Source organism: Heliangelus exortis, chromosome 10 (assembly GCF_036169615.1).
Source record: "Heliangelus exortis chromosome 10, bHelExo1.hap1, whole genome shotgun sequence".
NCBI classification, from domain to species: domain Eukaryota; kingdom Metazoa; phylum Chordata; class Aves; order Apodiformes; family Trochilidae; genus Heliangelus; species Heliangelus exortis.
Window position 1 is genome coordinate 5926100 of NC_092431.1, and position 24958 is coordinate 5951057.

The window sequence follows — 24958 nt, forward strand, 5'->3', positions numbered from 1 at the left end:
TTAATTATTTTTGGTTTGAGGGGAAAATTTGCACGAGTATATTGTAGCCTATCTCATTTTTCAGATGGCATCATGTATAATGGATGTCCTCTTCTGTTTTGTTGAAGGTGAGCATGATCTAATTTAGTCTCAAGGAAGCTGCTTGATGCTCAGAGGTGTTTCTTACTGGGTTTGTTTTCTCCTTTCACTGTTTGCTTATTACAGTAATTTAGGAGATGCTCAATTTTTCTTCCGTGTTGCTATACTTCCTCTTCCCTCTTTCTTAAAGCAGAGCTAAGTTGTCTTTGCTTCTCTTTTCTTGAAAGACAGTTTCATTGCTGCACTCCTCTCTTTCTTTTCCTTATCTACCTGTGGCTAGGCTTTATTTATAAGGGTATAATAGATGGCATTTGAAAAAATCTTATGTATACACCAGTCTTCAACTGAATTCTCTTGGAAACCTGTAGATTCATACAAATCTCTGGTACTTTTCAGGTTTTATAGGCTAACACAATTGAGGAGAGGAAGCACATCATTTTTCTGAACCTTGAAAGGAGAGCATAGTTCTGTAATGGTTCCCCCCACCTAATCTGGTAGGACTCTTATTTTATTTTTCTTGAAACCTTTTTCTTCCTACTAGTTGCCTTTCATGTACCTGAAAAGATTTTTAAAAATATGTCAATTCCCTTGAGTCAGTTCACTTGAAAAGATACACAATGTAGATATTTGCATTTAAAAAATTCAGTGGTTTATATGACAAGGAGTTGCTTTCAGCTGTGAGCCTGTAACATTAAAGAAGGATGATTCACACAGACATCAGTGAAGTCAGGATATGTGGTTAAAACTTCCTTGCATATGAGCTGGTACTACTCTCAGGTTAGACCTGATTAACTTCTTTCTCCCAAAAACAGTAGGAAATCCAATGCTATTACAGAACTGCAAACCTGTGTCAAAGATACTTGTTTCTGTCTATACTGCTTTCTGTGAAAACTGGTTTCTAGAAAATAAACCTTTGATAATTCCTGTTGACAGGAGGCTGGGGAATGATTAGAGGTCTTACTTTCACCTCTCATTAGTTCTTCCTTCAATTGTGATGACTTTTTTTGAGCTATCACTCTTCACTGTATAACTTCCAATGACCAAATGATATCTAAACAAACTGTTTTACTGTTTCTTTCCATTTCATGCCAGCTTGTTTCCTATATGCAGCCACTGTGGAGCAGAAACTCTTGTTAATGTTGTGGTCTCACAGAGATTGTTTGGGTTTTATTCTCCATTCTTATTTGGAATTCTTTAGGCTTGAATCTGCATAATTGAAGAAGGAATATAGCCTGTGTTGTAGGATATGACCAGAATGGTTTGAGAACTGGTGTGGTAAAGGTCTAATGTAAGGCTAAGGACTTGTGGGAGGAAAAAGGCTTACATTTTTCACAGAAGTTTAATTATGGAAGAAACATGCCCTTCAGTCCTTCAGTGTCACTGTGTACCAGTTTAAAAAACTCGAGGGCAGCATCAGGTTGGTATTTGAAGTTTCCCACAGTAGGCATTGCACTCTGGCCTAACATTCTACACCTCTAAAGGGGTAGAGATTCAGGATGTAAAACTTGACTTATAAATAAGCTTATTTGGCTTGGGAAAATCTGTTTTGTTCTGTGCTCCCCTTAATTATCTGGGAATTCTCTGACAAACACTGAAGTAGTATGAGGATTTTTTTGGACCTGACTAACCAATTGGGGAATAACATCCATCATTTAATATGACTCAGAAAGGAAATAGCACCATGCAAAGATACTGGATTTTATATTTAAAGGAGGTGGTTGTGGATTTGGTTGATAGTTTGTGTTACTGAATGGTTTTTTGAGATACCCCTTACCAGGAACTCTTGAAAGGAAGAAGACAGAAGTTCTTATGTGGATAGGTAACTGGGCAAGCTAAGAAACAAATATCAAGGTTTTGTAATGGAAGAAGGTTAGTGTTAGGGTTCTGCTAGTGTCTCTGCAAGTACTGCTGATATTCATCTGTTGGAGAATTGCCTGGAAGAGAGTAAAAATTAGATGATTCAATTTATTTGTTGTTATGAAGATAATTGAGGTATTGAAGATGCAACCCAAGTGTGAACTGTTAGAGAGCAATAATGAGAGACTGACTAGGTAGGAGAATAGTAGATGCTATTCAATATAGAGAAGTGTAGTGTGATGCAGTTTTTAAGAATGGTAGAAAGAAACCCTATCCTAGTCTTATAAATACAGTAACAGAGTCAGAAATTATCTTTCAGTGGGATCTCAAGGTTACAGTGAATGTTTTCTGGGGATGATTAGGTTAACATTGACAAACTTTAGAAAAAAGCCATTGGGAAAGGGAAGGATAGAGAATCTCCTTAGGAAGCAATGACAATCCATAGTTTCTTCTTTTCTCAAGCAGTAGGAGTTACTCTTATTTTCTCCCTTTCCTCATCCTGAAAAAGAATGTAGTAGAACTGGAAAATGTCTACAGAAGGGCAAGAATTATTATAGAAATGGAATAGCTGTCTTCAAAGAATGGTTTAGAAAGAGCCTCTTTAATCTCAAGAGACATGAGAGGCATATAAGAGACTTAGTGTTCCCTTTTCTGCTTCCAAAACAAGAACAAAAGGGTTTCAAATTAGGATAGCAGTTGACAAGTCAAAACCAAGGAGTGTTTCTCCACACAATGTGTGAGGCTGGGAAATGTTTTGCCAGAGGATGTTGTGGTGCTAAAGCTCATATCAGGTCAACAGCAACCAGCAGAGTTCATGCATGAGAAACAGCCTGTGGTGTTTCTACTGTAGAACTCCCACTTCTGGCTCAAAAAGCCCAAAGACACAAATTGGCATTATAACTTCATGTTCTTGCCTATTTTCAAGTGCCACCTGCTTTCTGATTGTTGACAGAGGAGAGACTTATCTGATACTGCCACTCATATCTTAATATGGAGATGAATTTGGTGTCAAAATTAGCAGTAGAGATCTATGATCCAGTCTCTTTATAGATAAATTCACAAAAAATAAGGTAGGACAGAGCCTCTGCAGACAGAATCTGGGCTAACTTCAAAGGTAGTTTGAGTTGTTCAGGGTCCTAGTTCTAAAAGTTGGCAAGGGTGGAGATTCTACCTCATTTCCGGGCTGTTGATTCAGTGTTTACCTGGTTAAAATATTTTTTTTCTTTATGTCCATCTGGAATTTTCTTTGTCAGCTGTCAGCTCTGCCTTCTTTCCAGAGCAAAAGCTCTGGAACTCTGAGAAAAACTCTGGCTCGCTCTTATCAGTGACCTTCACCTTTAGGTACTGGAAGATGTCTATCAGATTGTGCCACTCCCAACTCCCTGTAGCCTTCCCTGCTGCAAGGAAGCAAGTCTGCCCCTCTCAACCTCTCTTTGGGTTTTGTATCCTCCAGCCAGATAACCACTGTGGCAGCAACATTTTGGCAACATCTCTTCTTTGGCAGGGGAGGAAGTGACCTGGAAACCAGACTCAGTATTCCAGATGCATCTGCCTGAGTGCTGAGCTTAAAGAACAATCACTTCTGTCAGCCCACTGTCCTAAATCTTGCTAATCCAGCCTGGTATGTGGTTAAGTTTCATCACTTCAGGAGTCTTTTGCTGATTCATGTCCAGCCTGGTGTCCATCAGAACCTCTACAACTTTTTCTGCAGAATGGGTCATAGCCAGTTGTTCCACAGCCTTTGCTAATGGCCTGGGTGGGGAGGTGGGTGCTGTGTGTGCCAGGTGCAGGGCTCTGGTTTCTGCCTTGATTGCATTTCATGAAGTTCTTGATGTGTTTCTTCAGCTTCTCATGTCTTCCGAATGACAGCTCTGCATTATCAACCACTGCCCCAGTTTGCTGATGCCTGTGAGCTTTCTGATTGTGTGTTCTATTCTATGGTGTAGAACTGCAGATGCCATGCATGGTGGGGCTGATAACATTTCTTAGGAGTCAAACAGTACTTGTAATTGGCCACCAGGTTGCCTTAGAACCACAGACCATCTGTTTTGGGTGGGGTTTTTCTGTGTTATTCCCAAGAACTGAGATGAGGAAGACCATCCTGTAGTTTCCATGATCTTTCAGATTCTTATTTTGGAAGAGGCAAGAAACTTGCCCTTTTCAGTCACTGAGGACTTGTTCACCATGACAATTCCAAGGTGATTGCTTTACTATGGCAATGGGGGCTCCCTCCCTTCTGGTCCCTTGTACTTGGATCTTTCCAGCTTGCTTTAGACTTTCATGCAAACAGTGCCTTTCTCTTCCTAATCACTTGTTCATATGTGAGCAGGAAGGCTTAGGAGGAAACCTTACTAAAGGAAGGCATTTGGAGTTGGGACTTTCTGGTGTCTTTTTGTTGCTAGGGCACAAACTCAATTCTGTAGATGCTTTTCTTTTATTTCATGCTGCTCATCTGCCTATAAAGCCCTTGTAATTATAGTTCCTTATTAGTCTGAAGTCTAGTTGATTAAAATGGCCATCACTGGCCATGATGGTAATGAGTATTGGATTGCTAGCTTTTGACTTGAGTGCTTTTCTCCTGTACCACCTCTGCAAGGTGGTTACTCTTGTCCTTAAAGAATAACTGTAATCCACCCTTGGTCAGAGAGTGTTAATGACAGTAAAAGCTGGAAGTCTAATAGGCTTGTCACAGCTAATGATAAGTACATTTTGCAGCTGTCTCTTGGTCTAAAACTTCAGTTCACTGTTTTATAACTATGGTACTTGAAAATTAAACCATAATTAAAAATTCTTAGTATTACATTTTCTGGAGCATTGTTTTATGTTCTCCTTTCATTTACTTTCATCCTTGAAGGAAAAAAATAAACTTCTTGGTACAGTGTCTGTAAGCTTATTATAAAGTTTTGTGGTAGAGCAAACCAGTGCTGGGAAATAGTCTGTGTTGTAGCACAGGAGATGTATGAGTAACAGAAGAACCAGTGGATCAATATGCAGGCTACATAAGATGCTTTCTCAGTAAAGAATATAGCAGTTGCAGTTTTTAGCATTTGTAGAATCTAGTCCTGTACAGCAAGTGTAAAAGTGTACCTGGATATGATATACAAGCATTCTCTAAAAACTGCTGTCTCCATAGTAAGAAACAAGTGCCCATGCAAATTATTAAAAACTCTGATAGGCTATTTACTCTCAGTTTCAGTTGTACAAATAGTCTTATTGCAACTTTAAAGTAATTTCCCTTGTTAAGGCACACTAAAATTATGTTTAGCAATGTATTTATTTGTATTTATATTGGAGTATAAAGTAAACCAGTTCAACTCTTAGCCTTTTCCACACAGGATGTTCATGGGTTTTTTGGGGTAGGAAAAAAACCCCAATATTAAAAGAACTCATTGCACCTAGACACATTATAAATGATATATAATGATGCTGGCTGAAATTGAAAGTCCAATTGTTCTAAATGTCATATGAACACAGACTCTGCCAGAACTTTGCACTCTAAAAAGACAGAGCATGGGAAACAGGAACTGTTACTGCTCTTGTGTGCAGATAAGAAACTAGGGGAAAGAGAGATTAAAGCTAGATTTTTTTTTTTTTCAGACTGACTAGATCTGTATGTCCAGTTCAACTGACTGCTTAAAATTTAACAGAAAATACTTCTTGTAGTCAAATGGATACCTCAAATAAATAGGAACTTCTGAAAGTGGTATTTTCACTGTGGTGTGGAAAGCTTGCACAGACTGCATTGAAGTAACTGAAGGAAAAGTTTTTCAAGTAATAGTAAGAAAAATGCAGGGGGAAAAGGGAAGAAGTTGCCTTAATGCTGACATCTGTGCAAAAGCATGAGATAATATCAAAATAATGACCCCCAAAACACCAGTTCTGTCTATGGCATTTAAAATTTTATCCTTTTTGTGGGAACGGAGAAGGAAAAATAAGAGCTAAATATGGAAGAAAAGATTGTTATATTGTAGTTGTTGAAGCCTATTGATTGTGATGTGTTTTGTGGTTTGAGTTTTGGGAGGGTTGCTGGGATTTTAGGGAAGGATGTATGAGGAAAAGTACTGTGCTAGCTTGATATTTCCTGTGGCAAAGGCTTGTTCTGATATTTGTGTTTAGTTGGAGATGCCAAAAAAAGATTAAATAGATAATTTCTGTCCTTCTGAGAGGAAGGGCCCTTTCATATCTTATCAGGAGTACCCTTGTGTTATACTTTTACAAATAAAAGCAACCTATTGTAGGTCATACAAAGCCTTAAAAACAACTACTTTGGTTGATCTCCCTTACTTTGAACCAAAACTCTCTCAGTGCATCTCTAATTGTGAATTGCAATGATTATGTAGTAACCTCTCTCCTAATAGAGCCTAATAGGAGAGTGGACCCTGGGGATACTTTATTGCATTGCAAATGATTAGAAGGAAGAAAATGGAGGCAATCTTGATATAATTGATTAGAAGTGGTATACTTCAAAGATTTGTAATCAAACATATACATCATATGTACCAAACAGAACACTGATTTGCATTTCCTGTTTTACCTTTAATATGTGTAATCTGATTGCCAGCTAAATTATACCTTTGATTAATCAAGCAATCAAGATTCTGATAACTACTAGAAAGAAATTGGATGTGGATGAAATAAGTGTAAAACACTGGAATGTGTTGAGTTCCAAAAGTTCTCTTTCCATGAGGAAATGAGTAATAGAGCTTCCCCTTATGCTTGTCACACTAGTGGAAGCAACATGTCAAGGAATTACACCTTATAGGAATTCTTAGAGGAATTTAACAAACTTAGTCATGCAGTATGGGCTTTTTTTGCTAAAGGAAAACCTACATGGAGTTTTTCTTAGCATTCATTACAGTTCTGTTGGAATTAATATTAAGAAGTAGTCCTTCATGGATAGAAGTAGACTAGAAGATAGACTTATTGGATTGCCTGAATAACCATTGGTGTACTAAATCATTTTTTCAGTAGCTAATATACATTTTATGTATGTCTATATATTTATATACGAGTCTCAAAGGTGACTCTTTCTTCTATGTACTGAAGGAAAGAAATGTAAAATTTAAAAGCATGGTAGGAAGGGTGGTCTCTTAGTTGTGGTGAACTTGTAGCTTTTTCAGATATACTTTTGTCTTTGCTTTCTGTTCTCACTGAACTCTTTCCAACAGGGCTTGCTACGGTCAAAGCAGAATAGGTGAAATTGGTACCAGAAAAGGATCTCTACCAGCTTTTATTTCCTGTTACTGGTTTTGTTTTGTTTTTTTTTTTCATAATCTTTGAAGTTTTAACTCCTCACTGAGAGGGATTTGATATGAGAACTCAAGTGTTGTTAATAACCTGTAATGTCCTGGAACCTACGTATTCTTTTGCATTGTATGAAATCATTGTGGGGGCTTTTTAAACTCTGGAAGACCTGACTTTCTAGATTTGAAAGTCTAATGACTTGTTACTTCTCATGTAGGTGCCATATGAAACACTGAACAAACGGTTTCGAGCTGCCCAGAAGAACATCGATCGAGAGACGAGCCACGTGACAATGGTTGTGGCAGAGCTGGAGAAGACACTGAGCAGTTGTCCTGCTGTGGATTCAGTTGTTAGTCTCCTGGATGGAGTAGTTGAAAAACTCAGTGTTCTGAAACGAAAGGTGAGTGGTCTTCTACCTTGTGATGGCTTTATCTTTACAAAGTTGACATGAGTGTTTTTCTGCAATGCTGTTTGCTTGGATTTCTTCTTTTTTTCAAGATATAGGTATTACTGGCATTGTAAACAAAGGCTTTAGAATGCACAGCAAAACACCAAAACTTACTGTCTTGCTTTATTGTGCTTCTGAAGAATGACTAAGTATAAAAGCCCCTCTATTGAGAGGCAAAGCTAGTATGTATTTTATACCCCTGAAAAGGAATTTCTCTACTCAGAAAAGAAATGGTAGCAAAATAAATTGTCTGTATCAGTTTCTGCTTGTCTAATAGAAGGGCTTGTGTGGTAGCATTGATTAATCACTTGAGGAGTGAAAACAGGTAGATGAGTCTGAAAAATGTTTAAACCCTTTGGGGGATGGGGATGTAGTTATATGCAGTGTTGAGGCTTCTGAGCCTAGGAAAGTGCAAGTAGTACTGGACTGCAGCTTTGTTTTGCCTGAGTCTGGGACTAAATTTAAGTAGTTTGTTCTCTCATACAGTGACCTCCTCCCCAGCCAAAGAGGGAAATTAGGAAGACCTATGGCTTGAAACATAAACAGATTTAATGAAATAACAAAGCTAATACAAATGCCAATATAAAGTATACAAGCTTGTACTCAGCCTAGTCCCCTGGTGTAGCAGAAGGAGCAGCCTGTGATGAGGGAAGGGACCCAGGAGACAAAACTCCCCATGCTCAGCATCCCTCCTCCTTTATAATGAGCATGAACTCCCCACCCTCTTTATACCTCCCTCTTATAATGAGCATGAGGTAAGTGGTGTGGGATACACCTGAGTCAGCTTGGGTCAGCTGCCTGGACTTAAGCTCCCAGCTGATTTGGGGCTGCTCATGGAGGCTTGTCCTTCAGGACTGGCCTAAGAGTCTGTCCCAGTGAAACCAGGAAAATTGTTACTTGGATGCTTTATATAAACACTGAACTTGCAGGTTGGAGGGTTTCTAGGTAATACTACTAAAAGCATTTTAAACAAAGTTTAGCAAGGTTACCTGCTTTTAGCTGTTAAGCTTGAGCACTTGTATGAAATACAGCCCAATGTTCATGCCTTTCCCACATCTTATTAAGAGTGAGTTGAAAACATAAACTACATAGTATAAGCAGTCCTTATTTTGGATGGGAATATTACTCATCCTGAGACTCATCAGAACACTTACTTGGAATAAATCTTGCAGAAAAATGAAAATAGCTCTGTTGCCTGGCTTTAGAGCAGTGCTTCTCCAAAAGTAAATAGATGAAACAAATGGTAGCAGAGTCATTTCATTAAAACTTAAATGAAATAACCAACAGATATAAATCTTGAGACTATATTAAGTGGAGCGTCAAAATACCTTGGAGGTTTGTAACATGAAAATAACACTGTCATGTATGTTGATTTGGGGTTTTCTGCTTGAACAGGTTAGCTAGGTGTTGAAAAGCTGTTCTGCAAAAGGCTTCATAAATCTAATTGCTGTTTTCATCTTTAGTTTGAGACTTAAAAGGGGTCTTGAAGGATGTGTTTTCTTTACATCTCTGTTACTTAAGGAAATTATTGCTGTTTCAGAAAGGCGTTAGATTTTTCTTGTAGGTGTGTAGCAATGATGTGGAGGAGTAAGTTATTTACTTCTTAAATCTTTGCTGACTGTGGGGGTGTGTCTGGAGGCATTGCTTGACTGTTTTGGGTGCAAGCCTCCATTTTAGTGTAATTGCTCATTTGTTTTTGACTGCCTGAAAGACTGTGGGGAATCTTATAGCTGCTCAGAATAAAACAAAAGGCCAAAAAAAAAAAAATCTCAACTGTTTAACAGCAGAGCCTTCTGAAATACAATGGTCTTGTTTCAACTCCAAACCTTCAACTCCAACTGTCTTCACTGTAATCTCTGCCCCGAGCAAAATGATTGTTTTCTTTAGGGCCTTTGGACCCGTGTGGGATCTCTGTTTCCTCCTGTGTTTAGACAAGGATCTGATGAAACGCTGAGATGGCCATAATAGAATTAGATGGTTCCTTTATTTAACACCTTACTCACTCTCAAAACAGAGTTTTTTAACACAGCAGGTTTCTTGGGTTCTGAAAATGAACATGAGGAAACATAGGCTTTTGTGTTTTTCCTTTTGTATCCTGTTTAATATGCTTGTTCTCAAGTTCTGTCAATGTCCAGCAGGGCAAGTCCAGATAGACTTTTCTTCAAAGGGTTCTGAAAAGGATTTGTAGCCTTTTCTGAATGCACTAGGAGGACTAAAAAATCAGCAAGAGCTGTGTAAGTCCAGATACAGAACCATACAGAGAGAGCCCTTTGGAATGAGAAGGGGATCGACCCTTGTGCCTGGCTGCCTTGAATTCTGTTTGTATTGGGAGTAGTTGTTGAGGTTGCCTTCACCTCTTATCATACTGCAGACATAAAACAAGTTAAAGTGATTTTTGTCTTGGGTTGGTGTTTGCTTGCTGAATAGGATAAGACTCAATTCATAATTTAAAACACTGCTCTCCAAACCATGTGTTACAAAACAAAGCTGAATTCAGTAATAGATGTAACTCAGACTTCAGTAATAAAAATCACTTGGGTTTTAGATGTTTGCATGAGTTTTATTAGAAGACTATCTTGTATAGTGACTAGGGTTTTAGATACTTGATTTTGGTAGGAAGGACCAGATAAATCAGGATTAATTGGGGCAAATGCTGGGTGTGCTTTTCTTGCACAAGTTCTCATCTATTTAATTTTGCTCTTTCCAGCAGTGTGTATTCATAATAAAAGCAATTAGAACCAACCTGTGCTTCCAGAGCTGGAATCCAAGGATGATACTGTAGTAGCCTGAATAGTTTGAGTAGTGGGAAGGTAGCTGTGCCAGCATGGAGTGCAAAGTGGGCTGGTAAGAGCCAGCCAGGTGATTTTGTCTGTGCGTGCTTGACAAACCTGAGTGGACTTTCCTGTTGCCATAGCTGTGCAGTTATTCAAATACAGACCAGTGAGTTTACAGTCACCACAAATAAGGCAATCCAGCTTGAAATTGCATCACTGGTGATACATTGAAGATGGGAAAGGTACTAAGCCTCCATTTTTTGGTTTGCTTTTACCTTAGCAAGCATATAAAAGTGCTGCAAGCTTGCTTGTCTTCTGGCCTGGCATGCCCCACAGTTGTCATGTGCTGTATACTGAGTCAGCTAGCTTTAAATTATGCTATGTCTGTAATAAAATTGCCTGGTAAAAACTGCAGTATAACTGATGTTGTGAAGATATTGGGGCAGGTGTGTGTTTTGCACTGTATATGCCAATACTTGATTTTTAAAAAGACATTCTATTTCCTTTGGACAAATTTATTGTTCTAACTAGGGCTCTTAACACCGATCCTGAGTAGTGGAGGTAAATAAAATACCAATTTTTCAAAAATTATAAGCTTTGTTAAACTAGCTCTTAAGATCCTGGAATTAGATGCCAAGAGGCCAAATGTTTATATAATTTTCGCTATTGCGTGACTGATTAAAGTGGCTCCAGTGTATTAGAAGTAATGTGGGTTTACTCTGCATCACTCCCCACTAGAACTAATTCAGCAGGACAGCTGCTTGAGGAAGAAGCCATGCATAGGTTAGAGGTGGAATTTCATGATTTTCAACTGTTTGGACCAGATGATTGCAAAGCTTCACAAAGGACTTTTCAGCCTAATACAGTGGTTGCTGCTTGTGGACAAGATGTTGCAGTTTTCAGACTAACTGTGCATTAAGAAGGAAAGTGTATATACTCAATGTCAAGTCAAAAATTATTTATATGCAAGAATAGAATATCTTAGAACTGAACCAACCATGCTGGAAACTATATGGGCACTGCTATAGGCACTATAGTACTATACACACTACTGGGAGTAACTGTGTAATATTTAAAGAATGCTCACCAACAGTCCTTACTGTATTTTGCTCTAAAAGCAAGATGAAAGTCCGTAGTCCTTAATCTTTTTTTACTTCTTAGGCAGTTGAATCAATCCAGGCAGAAGATGAAAGTGCAAAACTCTGCAAACGTAGAATTGAACACCTGAAGGAGCACAGTAGTGACCAACCAGCTGCTGCAAACATGTGGAAGAAGAAACGTATGGATCGTATGATGGTGGAACATCTCCTACGCTGTGGCTACTACAATACAGCTGTAAAACTAGCAAGACAAAGTGGTATTGAGGTTGGTAGCAAAGTACACTAGCTAGTAAAACAGTAGTAAAGAGGAAGTTGGCAAATAAGAACAAGATACTTTAGCCCTGTAGCAGCTATTTTTATGTATTAATGTGCCTTTATTACTCGTGTTTATCTGCTAATCTTTTTAGGTCTGAGTTTATTCTCCTTACTTAATGTAAATAATATTTTAAGGTATTAGGTCAAAATTGAAGGCATAACTTTTTGTCAGAAATTAAATGCTTTAAGATAAATGGCTTGCCCTATTGAAACTTAGAATAATTCTCAAGTGTTATTCGGAATTTCTTGTTAGATGCCTTTAGGCTGCTGATTAAACAATTGGGGGAGCTTCCCATCTGTCTAGCTATGCTTAGATGATATGCATAGATGTCCAGACTGAGTAGAACAGCATATGCTGATTGCAGGAGCAACTGTTTATTGTATCATCCTGATATTTAATGAGCTGAGAGGGAAATTTGCTTCTACTTTAGAAAATATATCTTGATACAGTTTGGGTTTTTTATCAGTGTATCTTGCATGCTCCATAGAAACATTTTTGCTGTTTTGCTAATTTCAGCATCTACACTTCTATGCTTGTAATTTTTCTGTTCAGTGGTTATTTAGTTGGCTTTGGTTCCATCTCATATTTATGAAGTGCTTATGGTACTGTGATTAGTGTGATTATTAGTGTGATTATGTGTGATTAGTAATACTTTGGAGTTTGTGTATCTTGATGTAGCTTTGTGCAGAGCAGTGAATCCATACAGTGGTCCTTTGACAACCCTAAGGATGTTAAAACTGATTCTTCAAAAATTTGCTGTTTATTTAGAGAAATGTTTTGCTAATTTTGGGGAGCATTTGCTATTTGATCCTCAGTGGACCTTCAGTTCTGATTTTCCTAGTTCCGGAAGGTATGCAACTCTTCTGGTTAAAGTCTTTACTGGAGAAACATTAAGGTGCTGAGAGTTGTTGATGTTTCCCCTTGTTTTCAGCAGGAGTTCATCTCCTGCTGAATCATCATGTTTCCATACCTACTAGGTCTGCTGAAAAAGCACTATGGAAATATTTTCACTTTCATAGCAAGTTTTGTTATGCCTGATTAAGTAATGCTCAGCTTTGGTTTAGATGTGAGCACAGAAGTATGTCATGATACACTGCAAGACCATGTGATACAAAGCATTGCACTTGTGAAGCCTTAAAGCTTTTCATTCTGTTTGCTGAACAGAAATTTTTGTGTTTGAAAAAAACCAGAAGTTTTAAATAGGCTTACCTAATTTCTGCCCTCAAGCCTAATTTTTATTTGCATAGCATCAGAGTAACTTGACAGAACTTAGTTGCACATGTTGAGTTCACATTTCTTCTAGTTTGTTAAAATTCAAAGAACCATGGAATGACTGGGGTTGGAAGAGACCTTAAAGATGATCGAGTTCCAATCCCCTGCATGGGCAGGGACACCTTAATGCCCTAGACAAGTTTCCTCAAGGCCCTTCCAGCCTGGCCTTGGACACTTCTTCCCAGGGAAACCTGTTCCAGTGTCTTGCCAAAAATTGCACAGTTTGCTCAACGTTACAGTTTAAATTTTTGCTAAATGAGCAGTGTCTCTCAACACTGTACTCAGTCTTTCTTACTGTATGGTGATACTCATTGTGAACAGCTTTTAAAACCTTTAAGATTCTCAGACTTGATCATTATACAGAATTTGTGGCTTTGCTTGCTTAATAAGACAGCTTCTCTGCTTCATTGTGTTCCTTTCTTGCTGAAGGATTTAAGGATTGAAAAGTTCTCTCATGCTCAGTGATGTAACTTTTCTGTAGAGATTACAAAATATAATGATGTTTTTCTCTCATCCAAAATAATGTTTGTTTACTGTAGTCTCAACTGCAATTTTGGTAAATATTTTGACAATTGCAGGCACACCTTGCCTATACACATTGTTGTATAGAGAAACCTGGTCATGTTTATTATGTGTTTTATTGTTACAAAGACAATATTTTTACCACTGGCTAAGCACAGTACCATGAGCAGGAACTTGAAAAAAGGAGGAAGCTTTGTTCAACTTGTCCACCTGGTCAGAGGTGAGGCTGGTGGACAAGTTGAGCATGACCCAGCAATGCTCTTTTGTGGCAAAGATGACTCCACAGCACTTGGGGTTGCACTGCAGGGAAAGGGTGGTGATGCAGCCCCTCTGCTCAGTGCTGGCCAGACCCATCTGGAGAGCTAAATCTAGTTCTGGTCTCCTCAGCAGATATTGGGGTATGGAGTCTCCCTGTACTTGGAGGTATTCAAACACAGATCAAACTGGACAAGATCCTAAGTAACATTTTGTAGGTCCTGCTTTGGGGGGAGGGGGGGACTACACAACTTCAGAGCTCCCAGTCTCAACATTTCTGTGATTCTCTGTCAATGATTGCAAGCCAGATGGCTCAAAATATCCTCTGCTGCTGCATGAAAAGGCTGAAGGAATATTGGCTCTTTCCATTTCAGTTGTTGCTTGTGGATCCATGTTTAAGCATCTTTCAGTAGCTGTTAGACCAGTCTTGGGAGCAAGTCTCAGCCTGCTTGTTTTAAGTTCCTTGCGTGGCTTCTGAATGCTAAGAGACCTGCAGAGCTGCTGAGGTTCTTCATGGGTGGAAATAGTTTAGAAAGCATTCTGTTAGAAAGCATTCAGTGACCAAAAGCAACCCATTACATGATTCACATTTGCCAGTTGTACCCAGCAAACAGTTGGACTGAAAGATTGGCTGTGCACCATACTGTCCCATTCTAGTAGTTATTGATGGACTGTGACATTCTAGGCTGCTTGCTAAATTAGGTACCTTGATAGGAATTATATTCTTGATTTTTTTTGTCATGGAAGGGAAGTGCTTAGAAGCAGTGGTTATAAACTGGGAAGCAAACAACTGCAGAAATGAATGCTGAATGTGAAAAATTATAGGGAAGCTTAAATGTGAGAGTTGCAAACAAGATCAAGTTATTCCTAACTTGTGTGCAGCATCTATAAACAATATGTTCTAAGGCAATATAAGAAATAAACTACAAGCATGTAATGTGTGTGATATATCTTTAAATGAAAGTAATGCTCCTTGGGAAAGTAAACCAAAAGTGAGCAATATTAAAACAAGAGCTGACAGTCAAGGACAGAAATGTCATGTTTGTGCCAAAGTAAATATGAGGGGGAGAGGATTCTATTGAGGACTCTGTTCTTGATGTCTTCTGGCTCCCAAATGACGTGAAAAACAGTTTAGGTTGAACATATAAACTAGATGTTAAGTTTTTGTTACCACATACAAATGAAGTTCATCAGTATCAGCTTATTACATTTAGTAATGATCTTATTTTGACTCTGTTATGACCTTGGAGTGCAACACCAATATAAAAATGCATATTTTCATCTGCAGAGTGATATATTCAGCTAGCTGGCAGGGTTGCCTCAACCTGAATTTTGATATTCCATGTTCTGCTACATTAAATGCTATCTCATTTCCATGCCATTAATTGATAAGGCAAATCTCGTTTCAGAAATGTGGTGTTCCAGTAGGAAGTTGGTTGGTGTTTGTAGATAAGTTTTATAATTAGGTTAGATATGTAGATTTTTTTTTTTTTTTTTGCTGTTTCTAGAGGTAGGTGTCAATTAAAATTCATGCTTTTTCCAGCCCTTTTAATAGGCTAGGAATTAAAACCCATGTAAAGTGCCTGTTCTTTGCTTAATTATGTGGTTTTTGCCTATATGATTGAAAACAAACCAGTACTCTGCCAGTCTCTCTCATCATATGCTCTCTTTTTCTGCCTTTATTTAGTTTCTTTTAGTAAAAAATGCCCATAATGTACAAAGGTTGAAGAAGTAGCCAGGATTTAAACCAAGTGTCTTTTTGTTAGTGCAGGGAGCAGATTATTGAAATCTATAAAGCACTGAGCAACAAAAGAACTGCTACACCCCTGGAGAGGGTGGGCAGGGGCACTGTAAGGTTACAGGTACAAGAGAATACTTGAGTTGAAATAACACCTTGAAATTGCTTAAAACTTGTTAACTTGACCTTTCATCATGAATTAAATGCTAATAAAAGTTTTGCAAATTAATGTTAGATCAGTAAGTAGTTGCATCGTGCTTCAAAGATACTTAACTTGCCATTTGCATTAATACCACAGTGTGCTTATTGCTTTTGAGAGTTGTGGAGAAAAAAATGTGATTATTCCATTGACTTAAATTTAGTCTAGACATAGGACTGTTGCAGACATTGCCTTGTATTGGAAGAGCTTTTTGCCTCACTTCAAGCAGTATTAAACCAATTGACAGCAGTCCTGAAAACTTAAGTTTTCTTCATGTGGCAGTTTGGATCATCCATGTTTGTCACTGGTTTCCTTCTTGAGCAGAGCTTCTAAATCTAAATGGCTGTTCCCTAAATAGTATCAAAACAGGGTAGATCTTGCAAAGCCATTCTGAAACTAGTTCATTATCTTTCAAAGATAATTTTTTTAAAATAAATTTTGATTAGTATAAATAAAAGAAATAGTAGTCACTGACAAAGCTGATTATCTTCCATTCTTCTGTCTCTCCAATTTGGCCCATTTCTTCCTCTTTTATTACTGCATAAATGCAGCTGCAAATTTTAGTAATTTGAAAGCCATTTGGAACGGGTTATCTTGAGTATTTAGGAAGATAACTGCAACAAATTTGGTGTGTTCTTTTGTCCTAATTTTGTTATGGGAAGTCATGCAAACTTAGTTGATGTCCTTTGGAATAAGACTTCCAGTCAAGTTGCATTGCATTTAACCAACTACCTGATCTCCTCTTCATGCTCTTCTGCATCATTGTGCCTGTTTTCAACCCCAAAGTTAAGAGCTCTTTTCTTTCTCTCAACACTGAAATGGATCCTTCAGCTGTGACCTCAGTAGGAGACTGCTGAATTATTTTTTACTGTGTGTTAACAGGGAAAAAAATCTAGGTGCTGGAGAGGATGCAAAGAAGGGCAACTAGGTTGATTTAGGGGTCTGGAGAACAAGTGAGAACGGGTGATGATTTTTGATGATTCTTTGATTCTATGATTCTGTGAATGAATAGACTATCACCATGGCAGACTGAAAGGCATGGAAAAAATAAGTGTGTGCTTTGATACAGCTCTGTTGCACCAGTCTTCTCCCTAAAGACCTGACAAGGCTATTCAGATACAACTTGTATGTTTAGATGAATTAAGAGTGAAAACTGAAATCTCAAGCAAAACCTTAAAACCTAGGAAGCTTAAAAAATCCAGGAGTGAACATAAATCTAAACTTAAATCTCAAATAACCATAACAAATCAGCTACATGATTCATTTCCAGAGCATTGGCTCATTAAACTTTCAGTACCTGAGCAGTGTGGGTGACAGTAATACGTGATTGTTTTAGGAAGAAATTCATAGGAGTCTTTAGCAAAGCTAAGGGTTGAATGAAGGAAACCATACAATGATCAAGTTAAAAGCTGAATAAGTACTTCTCTTAACACTGAAACCACTGTACCTTTAGAAATCTTCCTTGTTAAGACACGTAGTCTGCTTTTAGGCAGACACAAATAGTATTAAATTAATTAGTCAAAACAAGCTGATATCCATAACACTTCACTTTTAAATAGGCAAATAATACACAGCATAATGCTTGCATGTGTTCTTTGCTTCACTGTCATGCAGAACAAATAGAAGCTGACTTTGTAAATGAGAGCTGAATGGCAAAAGGTGTCTTTTGTCTGCAGCTATTCATTGTGTCCCTCTCCTATGACTTGCTGTTCCCACAGTAGAGATGTTTGAGAAAAATACATATGAAGGAGTTCTTGAACTGGAACAAGTTACTGAAAGGTGCCAGGATGTTAACCTGTGCCTGTTTTGAGCTTCCTTCAAGTACTAGACTATAGACAAGCAACTCCTTTAAATGTTTGTTGGCTGTTCTTAGTGTAAGCATGGCAGCTTTAACTACATTGGTATAATGAATGTCTGGGTGTGTTCATCTGAATTTGAAAGTGCTGTAATTCCTGAACAGCTTTACATTTGAAGTTTGTCTCGAGCATCTTTGGGAATTAGAATTATGCAAATGTGGAGTAGTCAAGATCAATGCAGAATAACAAACTCTCTCATTACAAATCATTTGATACTGCAGAAGCCAAGAACATGCTGTGATGCTGAATGTCTATTTTTCCAAGCCTTTTTGGCAAAATGGTTTTCCTATAACATAACAGAGCTAATTTATTACCCAGTAGTCTGGAAGGTTAGTAATTCAAGAATGATTCTTGAACTGAAATTTTGTCTGAGGGCAGAATGGTGTTATCACCTGTAGATTGCCTAGATGTGGAAGAGGTTTACATTATTCCTCTGAGATTTTTCTCATTGTACATTCTTCCTGTCAGACATTCCTTCAAAGTCTAAATGTTACTTTACCTTTAACACTTTTTCTTACTATACTACATGACAGTTCACTTTGTGTAGATGTGTGTAGCTGCTAATACAGACTAATCCTGCCTGGACAAAAGCTGCAGGGCTTGTGCTCATCTGGCAAAGGATTAGTTGCTTTTCCTTTACTAGAGGAGGTTACAATAGAAAATTGCCAAGGTAGAGCAAAGACCAATTTTCTGCCCAATGATGCATCTTCAGCTCTGGAGGCTTTGTTGCATTACTCCAGTGTAATCATTTCTTACTGTGCTGAGCAGGGTGTAATGCACTGCAGGATAAGGTGCAGCTATTTGCTGAGCTACAAAAATTGCTGAGCCAGGAGTAGAGGGATGCATTGGGAAAACAGCTTGCTAATGACCAGCCCAACTGCTAGCTGCAACTGGGAGGCTCTGCCAAAGGGGCTCACGTGCAGGAGCAAAAGTAGGTGGCTGAAATTGTTTGGCTCTGGAGCAGTCAGTACCAGAATATGTATAGTTTTGGTGACCATGCCTTAAAAAGGCTGTTAAAAAATGGCATATGATTGGAAAATATAAGGGGATGAGTGTTGTCACTTGGTATGAGAGCAAAATTCCTGTAATAAGAACTTCATAATTTGGTGCAGAAATGCTTTGAGAGTAAACAGTACATGGAATCAGAAGTCAGAAAAATGCAAGTTTAAAATCAGACAAAAGGTTAAACATAATCACTAAAACCAGCTACCAGGAGAATTACCAGCATCTCCTAATGTTAAAAGACAATCTTCTTACAGATCATTGATATAAGTTACTGGGATCTTTCAAAAATAACCAGATAAAATTAAAAGGTCATGGAAGATGCTGGGCTGTGAAAGCTCGACTCTGCCCCATGGGATACTGTGTTTACTTTGTAGACAAAAAACTTTTCTGGCTCTTCTGTTGATGAATCTGTGGTTTGGCTGTCTGTGCTTTTTTCTAACTAGCACTGCAGCTGGCATTTGAGTAGGGCATTCTGTCAATTACTCTGTTTATTTTCTCTGTAATTCTGTTAATGTGTGTAGCATTATAACACTTAATAGTAGCTTAATGAACTTCAGACAGCATTTTATGAGCAGAGAGTAAGGAGGCCTCTTAATGTTAGTTTGTGCCTCATTTTAACTGATCTGCAGTAACTGTGTTGCTGTATTTTCAACACCTATGCAATTGTTTTATTAATAATGTGTATTTTCTATTGATCTCAATACAGTTGATACATACTCTGCATTCACTCTGAAGGGTCTTTTGTGTAACCAGCAGTCTTTTACTCCTCCCCTTCTAAGGGGCAGAGGAATTTACTGTGGGGAAAAAAGGTTTCTCCCTGTTCCTGGCATCAAAACCCATTGCCTTGTCTCACTGTTCCCCTGTACCTCATTTCTTCTTTCCATGCATGTTTCCAAGTAAGCAGTGTTACTGTGGGGTGTTCTGGTCCTCATACTCCTGCCAGCTGATGCTTTTCACTGTTTCTTCACTGTGGAAAGAGGCTGAACTCTTTGGTCATCCTCATGGTCCTGTTACCTGCCTTGTAGCTCCTTTCTTCTGTCTTCTTCTCAAGTCCTGTAACAATAATCACAGCATCTAGATGATCCCTGGACTTCCTGTGTAAGCATCACAGAGGGAACTTTAACAAACTATTAATATAGAAGACTAGTTTTGACCTTTTTATTCATAACTGTTCACTGGAACATTTCTGTTCTAGTTCTTTAGCTGTGTTGTAATTACATTGAAGGCTGGGTTGCAAATTGAGGGTATGTAGTTCTCTGTGTGAGTACTCACTAAACATCTAATGCAGCTTTTTTAAACTTGGTTTTTTAGAGTGGTCGAAGTAAGTGTTTATTAAATTTCATATAACAATAGTTTAAATTCTTACCATACTATTAAATACTAAAGTGCATCAGTAAAGCTTTTTTTAATACAAAGGTAGTGCTCTTATGCATGTACTATCTATAGACAGTCAGTGGTACTAAAAGTGTTGTATGTATTCCTTTACAAAGTGCTACCTTTTTCATCTGAATCAATTCTAATTTTTTCTTAGATCTTGTCATAAGCCTAACTTTTCTTTTTGGATTACTCTTGTTTTGAGGATAGCTCATGGGGGATGTGAAAATATCAAGTATTGCTTGTTTTAATACTTGTTTCTGTTTGGTTTTCAGCCTTGTTAAAGATTCACACTTCATGTGTGAAATATGTTGGATTTTATTTTAATACAGAAATGTTTGTATGACTTAAGGGATTTTCTGACAGCTTTCCAGACTTGGGGCTGGAGATGTCATAAAATAGAAGTGCTTCAACTCGTGTTCAGAGTGGAGACCAATGGAGAGGAATGACTATTGACCTGGCTGCTTCAAATCTGAAAATATAAATTGAATATAGTAAAAGATATATTGCTGCTAGGGAGAGGGTGTTTATCTTTTTCAGCCATTTTGACACAGGATCAAATGCAAAGTTGCAGTTTTGTGGTGCTGAAATGTGATCATTTTTGGTGAATGTAAAGAGCTGCACATCTAGATCTGAAAATGGAAGAGTTTAGTGCTTATATTATGGGAATGAACTAAAAACAGTGACATATAGTAAAGAGGCAGTAGAATTACTGACTCTTCAAAAACAATTCATGATCAAGTTCGAATTTTTACTTTAATACTAATCTATATATTACTGTCCTTTAGTTGTAACTCTGAAACTAACGAGATATTGTAATTTAAGCAAAAAATTTAATTTGTTTGAGGTGTAGTTACAATGTAAAGATGCTTCACTCAAAAATAGTTGAAGGCTTCTGCATTTATGCTGATGTCTAAATGGAAAGTTAGAGCTTTTGAAAGGCATCCCAGGGCACTCTTAAATTGCCATGTTCGGAGAGATCACTTCCAGTATGTGACTAAAACCAAAACTATTTGGTGGAGTTTCTGTTGTTGAATTTTGATATCTTACTATTTTGACTACTGAGATGTGGTTAGCTTGTAGTGAAGTGAATAAAGTTTGCTTGAGGTCTTCTGGAATAAAAATTCTGTGCAAATACTTGAGCATTATTATCAGTAGTTGCACAAGTTCTATAAAGGAACAAAGGTAAAGAAGTTTGGTAGACATGCCTTGTTCATAGAGAAACTGCTTTTTTTGTGTGTTTCCTTGGTTTCTGTAAATAGGTGGAACTACTACTATTTTTTTCCAGTTTACTAATGAAGTATTGGCTGTGCAGGACTTAAAGTTAGAAACTTTGTTTAGGCTTAAATTAAAGGTAGTCCCCACCTCAATATAGAGTTGCCAGATTCTCATTTGGTTCACATCTTTATCACAGACAGATTGTGTTTAGTTTCAGATTAATACAAAGCTAAAATATCCACTAGCTAAGAACAAATTACCCTGGTACCCTTGTATGCACCTTATTATTATTTCATGGATATTATTCTTTAAATAACCTTCACTTTATTTTTGTGAATCACTTTCTCCCTTTCAGTAGCACAACCATGGGAATTCATTAAATTTGGGGCCCGTTTTCATTTTTCTTCGTTTTGATGTGTGAAAGTAGCATTTAAAGTAGTGATTATTGTTCATTAGAAAGCAGTTATTCTGTGACTTGTGGAGCCTGGCTTGCTACAGGTTTGTCTTAAAGCTGATGTAAGCTTGAATCTGAATTGCCCCTTCTGTGGAGAAAGCCTCCAGCAGATTTTCCAGCACTGAGTCTTTGGTATCTAAATAATGATCATGGAATTGCTGAAACCTCTCTCTCCACTAAGGAGAGGTGCTGGAGTCTCCTGGAAACAGGACACTGCTAAGAAGAGAAACTTGACAAAGAGCAAGATCCCCTGAGAATTGGCCCCTGTCAGCTCCTGCTTACACTGACCAGAATCTGAAAGCTTTTAGAAGGAGGGGATGTGCATGTACATGTTTGGGATGGTCTTACTAAGAAACCATCTCAGAAGGTGGAAATGCCCTACAGGGGTACAGCTTTTATGTTAGCCAGGAGTATATATTTAGTAATAATTATCATAAAGGAACCCTCATTATTCATAGTATTTTATACCTTAATAATTGGAGTTCTGTGCAGAATCACAGGGTTGGTAACCTCCCTCCCTGGAGGCACTTGGAGCTTAAAAAAGAGCAGTGATATTTTAAAAGCTATATATATGTAAATCAGGCAGAGCACAGGTGATGGATAGATGTATTCTTTGTTTAAATAAGTCTCTCTGATTTCACTTAAGTGTCTTTGGCCTACATGTGCAGTTTTTGCTAACAATGACTCTTTTTCCCTGAAGTTTGAACTGTTGTAGTGGAATTAAGTCATTTTATGATAAAGTTCATCCCATACTTCAGTAGTTACCCTTTTGACACCTGGACAGTGTCTGTTGAATAGAAGGGAGCATAGCTTTTTTTTTTTTTTTTTTAAAGCAGAATAGATAAAATCTAGGTGGTACTTCCTTGCTTGTATTAGAAGAAAGAAGAATCTTTATGCTGTGTTCACCCTCTTTAACACTTGGATAATTGTAATACTTATGGACAGAGGGATTCACCTTGAGCCATTTGAAACTATTTTTCCCAAAATAGTAGAAGCCTAACTAGATGAAAGTTTGATGTTAATCAGTTTTCCTACCCCATCAGGTATTCTGCATTTGCAAGCAAGTTAAGGCAAGGTAATTTGGGTAAAATTATGGCAATGCACAGGAGGCTGGAAAGTCTGTTCTGAGAGTTATGGTTTGACAACAATACTGCAATAATGGGTGTGCAGTGCAAGGTTCTGTGCTTCTGCAGTACTGAAGTATTGAAGTCACTTTTACAGTGTCAGAGTTGAAGTTGTGTATTCAAGGAAGGCTTTACAGTGTTGCATAAGACAGTAATTAAAGACTTTTATAATTGCTTTTTAATTTTTATACAAGTCTGAAAACGTTTTCCATGATGCTGAATGCTGTGTCAGTTGGAGGGTGAGTGTGCAGCAATGGATTTCTTGCTTCAGCTTTTTCTCCAGCTGCAAATCCACTGGCAATATTTCTCTAAAACTAAATTTTCACTCTATATGTAAGCAAATTATAGAAGAGAGGCTCATATTAAGTCAGAGTGCTCTTTTGGTAACTGAAGAAGACTCTTTCTGTGTGGTTTGCAGGTGATGCAACCCTGAATTACAGAATACCTCCAGAAAACTGTGCAGGAGTGGGGTCTTAATGGGGATTTTTCTGACTTGAACATGAGACACTTGAAATTGCTAAGGCTGTTAACTGGTTCCCATCCATACAAGATAAGTATTCTCCAGTAGTTCCCCAGGACTAGTCTGTGTAGAAGAGCTGTGCTGTTTTGGATAAAGCTAGATAATCCCCTAATATTCCTTTTTTCTATTTCCTTAGTCCTAACTCCTGAAATACACCATGGAGGAGCATTAAGAGTAGGCAAAAGAACAGGCACCACCAAAAAAGGAAAGCATAAAGAGATTAAAAAATATCTTGGGTGACATGAGCACACGTGGGTCTTGTAAAGGTTTACTAATTGTATCTTAGTGTTTTCTTCTATCAATTTGCATGATTAAGACTACTTATATCAAATGAAAAAGGTATTTCTTTCCCTACAGATGGATTTCTTAATGCTTTTTTATATTGTACTCCAACTTTCTATCTAGTCAGCAGAAAAGAAATTCCTGTTTCTTGGTGTCATTTAAATCTGATGGTTAACTCTGAAAGTGGCTCTTTTAATTAACAATGTTCTGTTTTCTGGATACGTACTGTCTGTTTAATAGAGGTGGCAGATAAGCTTTGGCATCTATAAATCTAATAAGCATTTCTGTATGAAATAGAACCTTTTCAATTTTAAATTTGCAAAGGGAATGTAGGAATTCCATTTTGTAGAGTTTTGTCTATCTCAACAGCAGCTACAGTCTTTTTGCTCATAGTTGAGGGTTGCTGTACTAACACCTGATTGATAAATGCATATAGTTGGGACTCTCTCATCAGCTTATTGACTTAAAACAAATGCTGCCCTTATGCTTCTTTAAGAAATAATGTTGGTTTTTCTTTTGGTAATGAAACTTAAACTATAAAAAGCTAATAAATAAGATTAAGCCAGTGATTTGCTGTCTGCCTAACATATCCAGTCCTCTTTTTTAATGTACATAAAAATGCTTTTGGTTTAATTCGGTGTAAAAGCAAATTCTGTTCATTAAGAGGACACAGAGTTCAAGCAAGCTTAAGTAGATGTATGGGGATGTTATTTTTAACTCAAATTGAATCATCTTTCCATTCAGCAGCTGTGTGGAAAAACATGCAAGCAAGATTATGAATATGGCTGCATTCTATGTCAAATTACTTATACAGATGGGTTACATGGGGAAGAGGTTTTTGTGTGGTCACCTTATCATGCACAGGGGAATAATGGAATTCTTTTCTCCTCTTGAATATAATCAGAAAAACTTCAGCCTACCAAAAAGGAAGATTACTGTCATGATCTTGTAGGAAAACTTTAAAAACTACCTTTTTTTTTTTTTCACAGAATTTGTGTTTTTACAGAATACCTGACCTCAGCCTGACTCACCTAGTTTTGATACTGCTAGAGCTGTATGAGGTCCTTTATTCTTTTTTTTGTTACTGTGATCATACAACCTGTAAAATGTAGTTGCAACTAATATTTTGGTTTTAAATACATTTATAATAAGCAATTTTTAAAATCCTATTCATCATAAGAGGAAAAGTTTAGTAGAAGCTGCAACTTGTGCTGCACTTCAAAAATACACGTGGCCTGGTATTTGTAAATAACAATTCTGACAAACCTAGCATGAGCTGGTTCTTCTTTCCAGTACAATTAGAGTTGTATTTGTTAGGAAAA

The 24958-nt window shown here is 37.6% G+C and overlaps 1 protein-coding gene and 1 long non-coding RNA gene across 10 annotated transcripts in view; one reads left to right on the top strand and one right to left on the bottom strand.

Moving 5' to 3' along the window:
- MAEA (macrophage erythroblast attacher, E3 ubiquitin ligase) overlaps positions 1 to 24958 on the top strand; it is a 48150-nt gene that overhangs the window by 7141 nt on the left and 16051 nt on the right. For 4 of the 9 annotated variants that reach the window (XM_071753268.1, XM_071753267.1, XM_071753266.1 and 1 more), the window contains exons 2-3: positions 7397 to 7579; positions 11563 to 11766. In XM_071753268.1, coding sequence (XP_071609369.1) covers positions 7397 to 7579; positions 11563 to 11766 — 387 coding nt within the window. Of the gene's footprint in view, positions 1 to 474; positions 573 to 3433; positions 3557 to 7396; positions 7580 to 11562; positions 11767 to 24958 lie in introns of those variants that run through there. The other 5 variants (XM_071753272.1, XM_071753269.1, XM_071753270.1 and 2 more) reach the window with 4 other exon arrangements.
- The window catches only part of LOC139800381 (uncharacterized), a 33336-nt gene continuing 27781 nt past the window's right edge, over positions 19404 to 24958 (bottom strand). The window contains exon 3 of the long non-coding RNA XR_011727725.1: positions 19404 to 19717. This is a non-coding gene — a long non-coding RNA (uncharacterized lncRNA). The remainder of the gene's footprint in view (positions 19718 to 24958) is intronic.